This window comes from Anser cygnoides, chromosome 1, assembly GCF_040182565.1.
Source record: "Anser cygnoides isolate HZ-2024a breed goose chromosome 1, Taihu_goose_T2T_genome, whole genome shotgun sequence".
In the NCBI taxonomy this organism is placed as follows: domain Eukaryota; kingdom Metazoa; phylum Chordata; class Aves; order Anseriformes; family Anatidae; genus Anser; species Anser cygnoides.
In genome coordinates, this window is record NC_089873.1 from 209,258,389 (window position 1) to 209,273,135 (window position 14,747).

General features: G+C 47.7%; 1 protein-coding gene across 5 annotated transcripts in view; it reads right to left on the reverse strand.

The window, feature by feature from the left end:
• Positions 1–14,747, reverse strand: part of MYO7A (myosin VIIA) — a 94,435-nt gene that overhangs the window by 19,902 nt on the left and 59,786 nt on the right. For 4 of the 5 annotated variants that reach the window (XM_048051056.2, XM_048051055.2, XM_048051053.2 and 1 more), the window contains 12 exons: positions 13,797–13,955; positions 13,381–13,473; positions 11,505–11,599; positions 9,218–9,302; positions 8,091–8,309; positions 7,824–7,931; positions 7,052–7,261; positions 6,301–6,504; positions 5,312–5,488; positions 4,686–4,775; positions 3,282–3,409; positions 1,916–2,042 (listed from right to left, as the gene is read on the reverse strand). In XM_048051056.2, the coding sequence (XP_047907013.1) occupies positions 1,916–2,042; positions 3,282–3,409; positions 4,686–4,775; positions 5,312–5,488; positions 6,301–6,504; positions 7,052–7,261; positions 7,824–7,931; positions 8,091–8,309; positions 9,218–9,302; positions 11,505–11,599; positions 13,381–13,473; positions 13,797–13,955 (1,695 nt within the window). Of the gene's footprint in view, positions 1–1,915; positions 2,043–3,281; positions 3,410–4,517; positions 4,776–5,311; positions 5,489–6,300; positions 6,505–7,051; positions 7,262–7,823; positions 7,932–8,090; positions 8,310–9,217; positions 9,303–11,504; positions 11,600–13,380; positions 13,474–13,796; positions 13,956–14,747 lie in introns of all 5 variants that reach the window. The other variant, XM_048051049.2, reaches the window with a different exon arrangement.

Sequence of the window (14,747 nt, forward strand, 5' to 3'; positions counted from 1 at the left end):
GATTCAGAGTGGGACCCTGGCTTATGGTCTCAGAATTGCCCTCGAGAGGAGCCCCTCTCTCTCCATGTACTATAAAAAGGAGGCAAGTATCTGAAATTAGATGGTATGAATACTCCCTTTTGTCCCCAGCAGCCCAAGGTGTAAAAAAGGGCTGATCTACTGCCCAAGATGAGTAAGAGCAGAATTAGCAAAAACCTTCCCCAAAGCTTTTGGGAATATTGCCTTGTATTTCAGCACGGACCAGGACTTTGGGCAGAAGTACATGCCTGAGGCTTCAAAGCTGCTCATAAATTATTTCTGAGAAGTGCTTCACTCACCTAAAATAATTTTCCATTATTAAAGATTTAAATTCACACAATCTCCCGTGACATGCTTTCTCAGATCTCATTTCCAGACATAATTTCATTTTCTGCCACTTTGCCAGTGATTTATCTGTTTTATTAGATTTCATACTGGCAGGGCCTGGGGATGAAGAAGGGATTTCTATTCTTGGCTTTGGCTTTTTCAATACTGAGGACCTGATCTGATATCTATGGAAACTAATGGAACACCTTTATCTCCAGTGGGCCTGGGAGCAGGTCCAGGCTCCAACATTCAAAGATCTGAGAGGGAGGACAAAGGAAGTCTTTTCATGTCATGGCAAAGCAAAGACAAAGAACTGAGCCCTTTGCCCTGAGCTAGCCAAACTCTTAGTCATGGGATTAACTTGAGTGGCCCTGTGGGTGTTCGTCAGACTTAAGGTGTATAAATCATTTCAAAGGCAGGCTGTTCAAATCTAGGAACAAAACATGGACTTTGCCCAAGAAAAAAATAAAATCCTTAAGAAAAAAAATATATTTTCAATGTTGTAAGCCACCTATCTCCCACTGACTTCAGTCCAGCTGATCCACACTGCTTCTGAAGATACATCACATAGAATGAGAGAATCATAGAATCAGTCAGGAGGAAAACACCCTTAAGATCATCATGTCCAACCATCACCCGACACTACCAAGTCCACCTCTAAACCATGTCCCTAAGCACCACATCCACATATCTCTTAAGTACCTCCAGGGATGGTGACTCCACCGCTGCCCTGGGCAGCTTGTTCCAGTACCTAGCCATCTTTTCCACCAATAAATTCTTCCTGAACCTGAACCTGCCCTGGTGCAACTTGAAGCTGTTTCCTTGTGTCTGATCTCTTGTCACCTGAGAAAAGAGACTGATGCCTACCTCACTACAACCTTCTTTCAGGTATCTGTATAGAGCAATGAGGTGTCCCCTTAGCATCTATTTCATCTCCTAGGTGTCTGTCTAAAGAATTGGACAATTTCAGTATGAGACACTGTGGAGCAAGTATGCAGAAAGCTATGCAAACATACTTCCAGGTGAGTTAAACCTCTCCCTTTCTATGTGCAATTTTTTATATTAAATTGTATTTATAATTTGCCACATAGTACTCTTCCTTGACAAATTAGAGGACATGCCTTACATCATACTGGCAAAGCCAGCAGGTGCTTGACTGAATGCATAGACCTTTGGATGGGAGAAACGGGAGAAATGTGGGCATTCTAGCTGTGCAAATTCCACTTGTGACCTCTGATAATCCAGTTTCTGAGCAGAAGTCACCTAATCAATGTTGTTCATCTAGAGCACAGGAGGCATCATCTGAATTTGTTGTCTACTTTCCCTTTAGAGTCACTGGAAAGAAAGAGTCGTTTCTTAGGAGTAATTCATCTGACTAACTTTAGACATTGAGCTTGGGATCATATACATTTTTCTTCCTGATTAGGAACTTTATATCATTGTCATTCCTGACAGAGCTGAAGACCAGGATTTCTTTCACTGTCAAACCCAAGGGAAAAGCTGGTCCCAAGGATGGAAAAGAAAATGTATCAGCAGGTAATACCTAAGATAAATATCATCTACAATTTACCTTTACAAACTTCTCAGAAGGAGCAAAACATCCCACACAGAGGGACATCAGGATCCAACCCCTGGCATGGCTACTTTTGGATGGGTTCTGGGTCAGCTGTTTGCAGATTTGACAATAGATTTCATCCCTGCAATAAGAATGAAGATAAAACATTAGAGTTGACAAGGTGGTGTTTTTCAGTGTGAGCAGACAGAGCCAGACCCTGCCTGCATGTGATACTTAAAGGTTCCTTTTGGAATTGCAAGGATATCAATTTAACTTTCCTAACAATGGCCACTCTGGTCATTGCACTCTCTAAAATGCCATCCTTCACCAGTTGTGTAACGTCAACTGAATTTTCCCTGTGCTTTGGATAAGATTTTCCAAAGTTGACCAACGCTTCTTAGAGAAAAGAGGAGTAAAAGGCAGTGGTAATGTTCAGGTCTCTGAATGTCACCTCTGGTAGATGGAGTCTATCTTACGAAGATCTTACAAAGGTTTCCCAGTGATATCAAGTGAGTCTCCTAAACTAACTTTCATAGAGGGCCACCAGCCTGGAGTCCTCATTTGCTGGCTGTTACTCTTAGGACACCTGAACTTGCTTTGTGGAAGTCTTGGGAGCTATCAGATTCAGCAGAGGCCAAGGTTTGTCCAGCTCTTTTGTAAAACCAGATGTTCTCTGATACATCGATGGGTATCTCAATTTGGGAATTATCTTCCACTTTTGACTTTAACCTTTATTCTCCTCATGCACAATGAGAGATAACAGTACTTCCTCCTTTATATGTGAGGCAGCGAAAACTAGTCAGCCAGCCTGTTATGCTGACAAACGCCATGGAAAAGCCCACAAGTACACTACCAGGACTGCCTGTGGAGCAGACTTTGTGCAGAAATGTACAGCTTCCTGGTGAAGTGGGAGGAAAAAATGAAATGGATTGCGTTACAACACACACATAAATGGGCTAAACCAAAGACATGTAGTCATCCTTAATTTGGTACTTGTTAAATTTTGAATGCTTTATTTAGCAACTGAAATAAATTTCAGTTTTCCACTTCTGTGCCATTAAAATATTCATAGAAACAGAAGAGGTCTAAATGGTGAAACTGAAAACAAAGGGTGGTGAACAACAAGAGTGAGCCTTAATAAACCAATCCAGCAGCCACTAGCACTTTCAGAAGCCTTTGAATCCCTCTGCGTTGTCTTTTGATCAGGCTTGAGATGAACACTAAGGAACGTGACCCAGCCCAGCCCACATCATACAACACAACTAGAAAAATGAGAGCTTTGCAGAGCTGCACACATGATCAACATCAATTGGACGAGAATAGCTCAATGAAGAAGGAACGAAACGAATGGCATGTTTATGCCTTTGTCCTGATTTCTAACCTTAATGCTGGCCTGAGGATGCCATTACCAATAATGAAATGGAGCTTCTCCAGGTTGGAGGTGGGCCGGTCTTCGAGCATGCTATTACCTTGGAGTGTGGACTCCCCGTCATGAAGTCTCTTTGTCACCTGCCAACCAGACACATTGCTCTCGTTCAGTACAGCTAGCTGCTACGGCCCCCCACCCCACCCCAGGTGTGGTGTGCTCCCCCAGGAGGACTCCTCCACCTTCCAGGAAGGGTCTCAGAAGTTCTTCAATCTCACACATTATCAGTGATGGGAGGTTGTGGCTTTGTTGGCTTTAATTGCATACTGGTGAAGCTGAAAATGGTTCTGCCTAGTCACGCTCCCACCTGCTTGGTCCTTGACCAGGTTTTCTACAATAACACCTTTGCAACCAAGCACTGGGCTGGATCCACAGCTGGGAGAGGGCCACCAAGGGTCATTCGAATAACCTCAGCTTATTGCCAAGGAAGGCCTGTCCTTTCAACTCCATCTTATTCAAAAAAAATGTTAAAACTAACAGAATGGACCCCCTCCCCATGCTAATGATGCAGCCAAGAGCACATAAGCATGGTGCTTTTTGTGCAGACAGGGTTGGCATTCATCCACCTACCAGCTCTCTGCCTCAGCTAGTCAACCCATACTTCATTTAGAGCCACCGGGGAGAGATGAGCATTTCTAGAGTGCATTCAGAGCCACATTAGGATAAGATGGATTGGCTTCTGTTTCTCTCCACTGACTCTAAAGGGAAGGAGGGTGACTACCTCAGAGAGATCTTCATGCTGTCAAGCAACTACAGCCAGGTGAGATGGTGCCTGCTCTGGAAGTGGACACAAGGCAATGTGTAAAAGAAGACTGAATTCACATCTTTGCCTTGCTCTTACCCCTTTACCCAAAAGATTTTTTGCTCCTCATTCTTTTGGGGTGGTATTTTCTAAAGCTCTCAGCTTGGACTAACTGCTCCCCTAGGGAAATTTGCCCCTAGCACTGAAGAAGGGCTGAGGCAGAGGGCGGGTGAGCGCTTTTGGATACTACACCTCTGCTACCTACGCCCCAGAGGAGGGCAGGAAACTAAAAGCAGGGGTAACATTCAGACCGTCACAAGTGGTGAGAGGTATTGGCAGCTGGATGGAGGGCTGTGAGAGAGGGGAGGGAAGGTGCTGGATGGATGGAGAACGAGAGCCGAGGGGAGGCCGGCGCGAGGTGCAGACTCAAGGAGACATGGGAAGCCAACCTTTCCCCTTAAACACTCCTTAAATCTTTCAGGCAGAGAGACAGGTAGCGCCAAACCCAGAGGAGGGCTGGTTCTATGTTGTCTAGGGAAAAGCAGAAGAGAGTCAGAGAGGGCTGCAGACAATCCAACGGCACTTGTGCTGCCAGGCGGCCAAGCGTCTCCTCTCACCTCCTCCGTCAGTTTGGATTTCTTCTTGAGGGTTAAGGAGACCAGTTTGTGCCGCACACTGTTCTTCTTGTGCCCATCAATGTGAGTACTCTGCAAAGCAAGAGGCATGGAGTGCAATGTGGTGAGATGAAGAGCCCTGCCGAGTAAGTCCTAAGATGAAGTCCTCCAAAGACACCCGAGAATGCACTGAGGATGCAACAGCGATTTTTATTTTTATTTTTTTTTCTGGATTTCCACAGCTTAATCTCCTGGTAACTCTTGACTTCCTTCTCCAAGATTAAGGGCACATTTTTAATTTTTTCTCCCAGAGCAGATCAACACAAAATCCCCAAAAGAGGGACTGATGATACAGGACACTGCACTCCCTCCATGTACCCTTTAGGGAGGAGAAGGGAGATCAAAGCCCCCTGAAAGACAGCAAGGCACTTCCCCAGCCATGTTACTGGGGGACATTCAGTTATCTGTGTGAAGGTGTAGGATCAACACCTGACACACAGGCAATTCTCCCTTTGTAGCATAATTGCAGAGGAAATTAGAAAACAGATTGGCTGCAGCACAGCTGCAAGTCATTTCTTTCCAACACTTTCCAATACACAAATATAATCTCTTACAGCCATATCATTTACCTCTCCTTCTCCCTGCAGAGCCTGAAGTTCTTTCTTATAGGTCTTCTTCCCAAGAGTCTCATAGATTTTTGTCATCACCGGTATCTTCTCACCACCATCACTCATGGCTGTATGATATTTCGGCTCAGGGAGGTCTCCCATGAAACGGAGGATAGTGATCCACACAGCAAGTGCTGCCTGTAGGAAAATAAATTTAAAAATCTTTAGCTCACAGCAGAGCAGTGGAGGGGGTGGTCAAGCCATGCTGAATCCATCAGGATCACCACTGTGGTTTCCCTGTACATCTGCAGGAGACAAAACACTTTCCTGCATCCCACACAACAATTCTGCCTGCAACACGTTCCTCATCTGAGTGAGCAAAAGCTGGGCAGGCTGGTGGTCAGGACCACAAGGTCAGGCTCATGTGCTCATGCCATCATGACCGCGTTTGTGCAACATAGAAGGGGCTTGTTTCTTGGCTAGGAGATGTCACCCTTACAGAGAAGCAGTGACTGAGAACTCCTAACCCACTGCAGAAGAGGAGAACCATAGAGAAGGCAAATTCACGGCCAATGTAATGTTCATTATAGCCATGTGGGCTCAGTGCACTTCTGCCCTCGTACTTCTGGTTATAGGACAAGCATTTCTTCTCTCCTAGCTCTGCACTGGAGTACCTGGCGAGGTAAGAAACAACTTTTACAGCTGCCAAATAACATCTGTACTAGCTTAACAATTTGCATCGTCTATGCCCTAAGCCCAGAACACTTTATTAACTGTTTTAACATGAATATCGAGGCACAGAGAAGGACTCACCACTATGTCCCACTAATGCTTGCTGTCTTGTTTCAAAGCATGCTGGTGGGACAGTGTTTACCAACACATGATGAAGGCTGTGTTCTCCACTGAACCACATCAGTGTATCAGAAAGGCAAACTGGTGCCCTTTGGGTGAAGAGCTCCCCGGGCTTCCTCCAACCCACCCTGCTCAAGGATTTTCATCCCCTGCCTCACCAGCTGGTCTCCTTCATCCTCGTGGTACAGGAGAGGCTGCTTGAGAGGCCGGCGAATGTAGGTGTGTGTTGTCGTGCCCTGGAAATATGTGGCAGCAAATTTGGCAAATTTGTACTCTGAAAGATCTTCCTCCTCTTCCTCAGGGAGCGGCAATGCTGCATCGAGGTCTTCTTCCTCCAGTTCCTTCTGGGCTCGCTCAAGATCCTGGTGGGAAAGGACGTCAGGTGCTCAGCATGGCTTTGGATGCTGAGCTACTCTTTCCCCTTGGTCCTGACTTGTCTGCCTATCTGATTTCCACCCCAAAAGGAAAAGCCAGCTGGGGGGAAAACCAAGAAATGTTACTATGGAGCCCAAACAAAGCCTGAGTCCTGTAGGACGTGCTTTTGCCCAGCAATATCCCCAGATCAGTAGGAGAAACATTAAGTGTGGCCCCACTCCCACCATGGGTAAAAGGTAAAAGGTGTCCAAGAGCTAATTGTAATGAACGAGGGAGAACATCTCAGAGGCTATGGGTCCTCAAAGATCTTATAGCAATATTGCTCCCTTCCACGCAGCAGCCCCAGAGAAAGCCTGCAGACTGCATGTCTGCCCCAACCACCACATGGCAAACTTCTGTAGCCGTGAAAAAGGAAGGAATTCTTGAAGGAAGCCTTCAGAGATCCCCTTTTGGATTGCCTCACTCTACCCTGATAAATTCTTGTATTCCTAAAGCCTTTCATGTTATAGCCAGGCTTGTGTATGTCTGCAGTACCTCGAAGCCATTGGGTGCCTGCCCCTCCTGGCCAGGCAGGGAGGAGGTCGTCCCTAGGAATCCAAACATTTTGTCCACCATATCTGAGTCATTCACTGGCTCGTTGCGAGCTTTCTCCATTTTTTCTAAAAGCTCTTTCTTCCGACGTGCTTCCTCCTTTTCCTTTACTTCTCTCTCCGCATCTTCACGGGCCAGCTGGGCCAGGCGTACCTGGAGGGGGACACATGCAATGACTGAACTGCCTCCGAAGAGCCAGCTCTGAATTCCACAGGGCCTGGATTTGCAAGGCAGAGTGCCCGGTGCTTGGGGCACTATGCCAGGAATGTGGCTTGGAGCAAACCAGTAGCATGTCTATGCCTCAGCTTCCTAACTGCAGGACAAAGCAGTAGAGTTTTCTCCCTCCTTAGTGCCTGCCTTGAGTCTCTGGTCCATGCACAGAGACTCCACTTACCTTATTTTTTCCTTCTATATATCTACCTATGCACACACACACATTATCTACACAGTGTGCCAACTCCCCCTTCAGCCTTCATACAAGACCAAAAGGAAGCAAATAATAACCATAATCTCTGACATTCCTGTGCAGCAGATCAGAAATTCTGGAGCAGCTTCAGTCTAGTTAGAACACAAAGGTCTTTAGAGAATTAAATACAAATAGGTCAAGCAGGGCAGAAATGTCTCAGATATTTTTGGCAATCCTCCTAAACAGAACAAACCCAAGCCCTGGAAAATGGTGATACAGAGCCTCAGAAAGAGAGCAGTCTTGGCGTACTTGGTGTTTCTTTTCTGCTTCCTCCTTGGCTTTCTTGGCACTCATCTCCTTTCGGAGTCGTTCCTCTTCCGCCAGCCGAAGTTTCTCTGCTTCCAGGCGCCGATGATACTGTTGAATAAACACAAGAGCCCTTCTAAACATTTACTGCTTTTTGGATTTTTTTGGTGCTTTTTAAACACCAGCCCCACAAACATGTGAGGCAGGAGCTATTTGTCTCCCCTGTCCCCACATCCATTTCACAGCCATCTTCTCCTCCTCAGTACTCACCTCTCCTCGGAGGCGCTTGTAGAGCCTTCGGGCGATCATGCCGCGGGCGTAGGCCTGGATGGTGAGGACAGCCCAGAGGCGGTGGCGGAAAGCCCTGCGGACCAGGTAGCCCCGGCACCGGGCCTGAAACTCGATGATGCGCCGTCGGGCCATGTGGTACTGCTTGTGGAGCTTACGGGATCGGTAGAGGGCCTGCAGTCTCAGGAAGCCGATCCGCATCTGCAAGAGGGAGCGGGATGAAACCAGTCCATCACAGCCCACAGGCTTGTCCACCCTAAACAGGTTTCCCTCGCTAATCTCCCTCCTTCGTGGCTGTTAAAAAGAAATCAGCTCCCTCCAGGACAAGCCTTCGGGAGGGAGGTTCTCCAAGAAGGTGGAGAAACGAAGCCCTCCAGCTGCTGCATGGATTCAAAGCTGAGGAAGGACGAAGGGAGTTTCTTCCCCACTGAGTGATAATGTTTCTCCCTTTAAGAGGCTTCAGGAGGTCTGGTTCCTCATATCAAGGTAGCTACATGGCAGGAGGCTGCTCCCATGGAGTTCCAGCACCTCCCGTGGGTTCCCCTGCTAATCACTGCTCCTGCAGACCTCCTGCCTGGTAGCCAAGGATCTCTTCTGTGGAAGGAGGCAACACCCTGAGCAGTCAGGAAATGGTTATTCCTATCATGTTGCTGTCTCTGAGGATGATATCGAGCACTTTGGACCCCAGCATGCTTCCCGAAAGACCCAATGTTAGATCAGAGGCAGCTAAAACAGGGCCATGGACTGGGCTGAGGAGAGGCTGGGAGAAAGCCCTAATTGCAGATTTGGTCACACCTGGAGATGGAGTCCATTTTTTAGAGGAAGCTGCTTCTGAGTTTTCAGTCACCTGGAAACTGCGGGAAGACTTTTAAAACACCAAGTGACCATTTGGTACAATGGACATCTAAGTTATGAGGAAAAAGGTCAGTGAGAAGGCGGTTAGGTGCTCTCTTTGATGAGAAGGCAAAGCATCAAAATCACAATTCCATTCATCCTGCCAACCTAAACATCTCAACCCTGTGGGGCAGATTGAACCAGGACACTCTAATTTAGGTCCCACCTGAAAGAAGGAGGAAGATACAGGTGTGAGGAAGCACCCACATACTTACAGCACCATAGTTCTTCCTGCAGTTATGTCCACGCCAGTATCTCTGAATCATCAGGACTGAGTTTCTCACTTTCAGGAAATTGGACCTGAAAAGGCATTTTCATCGCTTGTGTCTGTGGTTGGACAGTTATCATCTCCAAATTATCATCTCCAGGGCCTCATTCTTTGGAGACTTTAAATTGAGCAACTGGGTGGAGTAAACTCTACATTTTTGGCCTGAACATATCTCCTCCCCAACATTCTTTGCCTTTACAGGAAGGTCTGTAGAGGCTCTCTCTGATAGATCTCCACAGGCTCATACATGGGAATGGGTGGAGCAGGAGATATTGGTAATAGTCCCTGCTCTTCCCCCCTTGCAACCTCCTCTTTCCTCTGAAATTGTCTCACTGTCCGCTCTCCCTGCTTCCATCCCAGCCACCTGCAAATGGATATAAATTATCTAAGTGCTCTAAACTATCAAGAGTAAACTCCAGCAACACCACCCTGCTACCAAAATATATTAGCTATATGGATAACAAAAACTAGCAATAATTATTCAATAAAATAAAATAAAATAAAATATAAAAGCAATATAGCAATATATTATATATGAAAGCATATATATAAATATAAATATTTATATATATAAATATATATAAATATATATAAAAGCAATATATAAAATATAAAAGCAATAAAAGCAATAAAAACTAGCAATAATTATTCAAGAACATATTATATTATTTTCAGTAACATGTCTGAATTTTATATATAAAAGTCCTTACTAGTCATAATTTCTGTTCTTTTAGATGTCAAAAATAAGATTTTAGTAGGGAAAAAAAAAAAAAAGGAGCAAAATTTTAAATCTGCTTCCCCTAGCTACTAATACTGCTACCACACTAACTTGTAATTAATATCAATTACTGGATAATTTATTTTTACAGAATTACTATGAAACAGGTTTGTTTGGCTAAGCTTTATTTACATTGTTTACATTTACATTTATTTACATTTTTTACAAACAAGCAAACCAAACCATGCAACTTTTTTTTTTTTTTTATTCTGATTCTCATCACAACAGTTGCTTCATTTCTAAATCTTATTTAAGTAGACTAAGGATAGACCATAATTCCTGACAGCCTTTAAGAATTTCTCTCACTTTCTCACTGTGTCTCACTGTGTTTTGTAAACACAAACTTATACCCTGCTACCCTCGTCTGCACCCTGCGTGCTGCTTAGACTGGTCTGGTCCTGTGCTTAGACACCCTGGGGACAAAAGCGTCAGGAGGTCTTGGAAGTCTCTGTAGGATTACTGTGGGGAAGTCCTATAGCAGCCTTCTGGTACCTAAAGGGGGCTTACAAGAACGATGGGGAGAGATTCTTTATCAGGGAGTGAAGTGAGGGAGTGGTTTTAAACTGAGAGAGGGCAGGTTTAGATTGGAGATAAGGAAGAAATTCTTCCCTCTGAGGGCGCTGAGGCCCTGGCCCAGGCTGCCCAGCGGAGCTGGGGGAGCCCCAGCCCTGGCAGTGCCCAAGGCCAGGCTGGATGGGGCTGGGGGTAGCCTGGGCTGGGGGAACATGTCCCTGACCATGGCAGGGGTTGGAATTAGGAGGTCTTTAAGGTCCCTTCCAACCCAAACCATTTGGTGAATCTACCATTCTAACAGGAGACAAGGCTTCTCAGAGTTATTTGGCACATGACTTTTTCTCAAAGTCTAAGGCCCAGCCTAAATTACAGCCATAGCTCAGACAAAGAGCACAAAGCCCCAAGAAATGTTCCTGTCCCTTGTCTGTGCATGAAGCGTGGACGTGGCTGTGGCTCCCCCTTGCCCTCCACAACTGTGCCATGAGCTTCCAAAGGTCCATCTACTTGCCCTCCTCCCAGGTCTGTGGCGACCAGTTTACAAAGGGAGCTTGTAAAAAGCTCCTTTGGCTTTGTGGAGAACACTGTTAGTCACTACGGAGGACCTGATAACCCCATTACAGCCTTGTGGGGTTCCCATAAGACTGCAGGCTTAGCATTGCCTTCAGCAGAGTCCCACTACTGTGTTGATGTAGCAAGCATCAGCTCCCCTGAAGTCAACACTGAACAGGGAGAGAAGGTCCTATTCTGTCCGTATTTGAGGCAACTAATACTGTTTTCCTCTGGTTTCTTTTACTATTTTCCTCCAATACTTGCTGTAGCTGAGTGCCAAGTCCCCTCTCCCCAGCTAAAGTCAGGGCAGGTTGGACAGGCATGGAGGGAGCAACATTTCCCCCAAGAGCTGCTTGTTAGCCCACCTCCAGGAGCTAGCAGGGCTCACACCTACCTGTCTTTGAACCCACGCACGACCTTCTGGATGAGGATGACTTTGTCTGTGATGGCTTTGTCCCTCTCAATCTCCAGCAGCATGTCGTGGTGATCCTGAGGGAGGAACCAACAACCATGTCAGAAGATCTCCATCTGCTTGAGGTGGTGCAAAGTGCAAGGTCCTGCAGCACGGCCGGCGCAATCCCAAGCCCAACTCCAGGCTGGGCAGAGAATGGCTGGAGAGCAGCCCTGAGGAGAGGGACCTGGGGGTGGTGGGGGGTGAGAAGCTGGACTCTGCTGTGGGGCCAGGCTGAGAGAGCTGGGGGTGCTGGGCCTGGGGAAGAGAAGGCCCCGGGGAGAGCTGCCAGCGGCCTGCCAGGGCCTGCAGGGGGGGCAGGGAAGCTGGGGAGGGACTCTTTGTCAGGGCTGGGGGGACAGGACGAGGGGCACCGGCTGGAGCCTGGCAGGGGGGAGGCTTCGGGGAGGCGTTGGGAAGAAATTCTTCCCTCTGAGGGCGCTGAGGCCCTGGCCAGGGTCCCTTCCAACCCAAACCATTCGGTGATTCGATGGTTCTCTGATTTAGGTGTGGCTGGCAGGGTGCTATGAGGCCCTTCCCCAGAGAAGATGTCCAAAATAAACTCTTGGGACATTTTCCTTCCCAAACATACCCCACCTATTTTCTGGGGAAATCCTAATATAGATCCTAGCGATCCACTGTCTTCATTCCCAAGTGAACCAGAGCAGGAAGAAGACAGATATATAATGCTTTATAGTCTGAAAGCATCCAAATTACATTGGTCTTCCATGCAAAGCTCTCATCTAATACCTTCCGCCATGGGACCAGCTCCCAGGAGCACTGGAGAGGTTTGGAAACAAAACCTTTTTCTCCCTCCAGCAAAAGATGCAATGCCTCCACACCCAAGGACAAAAAGGCTTTATCACATGGAATTTCCTTGCCCTGAAACTTTCAGATGCACCATCCTAAGCTTTCTTTTGATTCCTCCCACACCAAACTCCACTTTCTTTCCTGGCTGCAGCATGCTGAGCCCTGGGCCCAGCATGCTGGGTGCAGTGGAGGCAACTCTGCACGTTTCCTGCTTTGCTCGACCTCACGCTGCCCTTCAGGGCCTCCCAATTTCTCCATTTCCTGCCCTAACAGCTGTGAGATCTTGATAACAAGCACTGGAAAGAGCGACTAGTAGGAACAGCTTCTAGGGAAGGGATGAGGGTGTTCGTGCTGGAGATGGGTTGGGGGGGTTATTTAGATATGAGCCACCAGGGTTTTCTGCTGAGATTTTTGCTTGAGAGAAAGCTTTGCTTCCATCCTGGTCCCTTGCCAGCTCAGCTTCCTCTCCTAGGGGCAATGCAGGAATGGGTTTGTAAGGAGCAAGGAGTGTGAATGGGAAGTGGCTGCTCTCATCTCACGGGGACCTGAAATGCTGGGCTGCTCCATGATAGCCAAACTGATGCAGAGAGGGAAGCTGTAGGCTAATCCTGTATTGTGCAAGGACAGTGCAAAACCAAAGTGAGTTTGTTGTGCTCTCAGTCCCCCTCTTTGCAGGGCTCTGCGTTGACATCCCTCCTGCTGCTGTGCCTTTTGGGTGAAGGCAGGAGATGAGACAGTGCGTCACAGCCCAGGAGGGAAAAGGCTATGTGTTGAACGTGACTATTTCTGCCTCCACGCATGCATCAGCGCTGGCAGAGTGTCAGGACTTCCTCCTGCCCACTGCTTCCTAAACTGGCCCCAAATATCCTGCCTTGGCTCATTTTCTGCCTCCTGCCAGGCCAGGCCAGAGACCACGGATAAGGGTCACATCTTGCGATGGAAAGGGGTTGGTAGGAGACCGTAAGGGCAAGGGTCCCAGATGGCAGGGGGGGACGCCAAGAGCCCATACCTTCAGGAATATCTTTGTCTTGCCGATCTGCCAGTCGTCATCCTTCCCGAGCACCGCTTCAGCAATGCGCTGGCACGTCCCACGCAGGTCGCCCTGGTGGGAAGCGGGGTGGTGTTCGCCAGGACCATCCTCACCCCTGCTGCTCAATGGTGGCCATTTCTGGTCTCATTTCCAGCAGTTTTCTGCTAATAAGCTTCTCACCGCGTATAGGGTGAGTGAGATGGGCTGAATATGGCCCCTTGGTACTCAGCTCCTTGTCCCTAGCATTTTTCCTCCACTTTTTAAAGCCCAGAGCACCACCACAGCATCTGGGAATCTGATGCTGCATGATTACTTTTGGAAAGGATGCACTCCCCATAAATACCTCCAGAGAGACCAGCAGAGAGTAAGTGTTTGCAATGGAAAAAGGTACTCACCTGCTTGTATGCTGGCTTCACGCCGGGCATGAGCACGCGGTACCGGTCCACGAACTCCACAAACGTGTAGCGGATGGGGTAGCCAGCCCGGCGGATCCGGATGGTCTCCATCATCCCCGAGTACCTCAGCTGCCGGACGCACAGCTCCCGGTCGAACAGCTGGGGAAGTTACAGGACTTGGTGCTTTGATTGCACATCTTGGCCTGGATTGGCCATAGGAGCTATGTAGTGCAATGAAGTCACGCACCCACCCAAACCCTCCACTTGGTGGACCCAAGGCTAGCCTTGGCTGTTACAGGCCTGATCCTAGAATATTTTCCCCTTTTATTTAATTCTCCTTTGCAGAACTTGATATGTCCTACATGCTACAAAAGGGACAGAGAGAACTAGAGGACACAATGCAATGGTGAACATCACCTTGGGAAAGTGAGACCACACCACAGTCACCCTCGTAGTGACCACTCATGGTCATTGACTTCTGCTGGCAGCTCTGAGCTTTACCGGCGTGATCACAGCAGCCAGGGCAGTGCCATTTTGAAGGCAGAGGAAGCCAAGGACTAGATCAGTAAAGGCTTGGACACCGAAAGGTTTTACGGTGCCTGCACCCTTTGAGTTAGGACATGTGGCTCCCCAAAGTCACACAGAAAAAGAGTTCAGCCTTGTAGATGCCTCAGCCCTGAGCTCAGCCTGGTATCTTTAAACCACCCCTTATATCCAGGAAGACATCCAAGGAGGTAAAAATGAACGGCTCAGACCAGAGACCAGCAGAGGGTTTTAGGGAAGGGACAAATCTCAGGGCAGTGCCCATGGCTGCTCCTGAGAAGCAGCAGGTAGTTGCAAAGCAATGCAGTCCTTGCAGATGTTTGCTAATGAACCTGGCTGCTCTCCTTTGCTTGGGGCACCTCAGGGAGGAGAATTAGGGATGCTGATAGCTGGCTGCTGAAGTGAAGG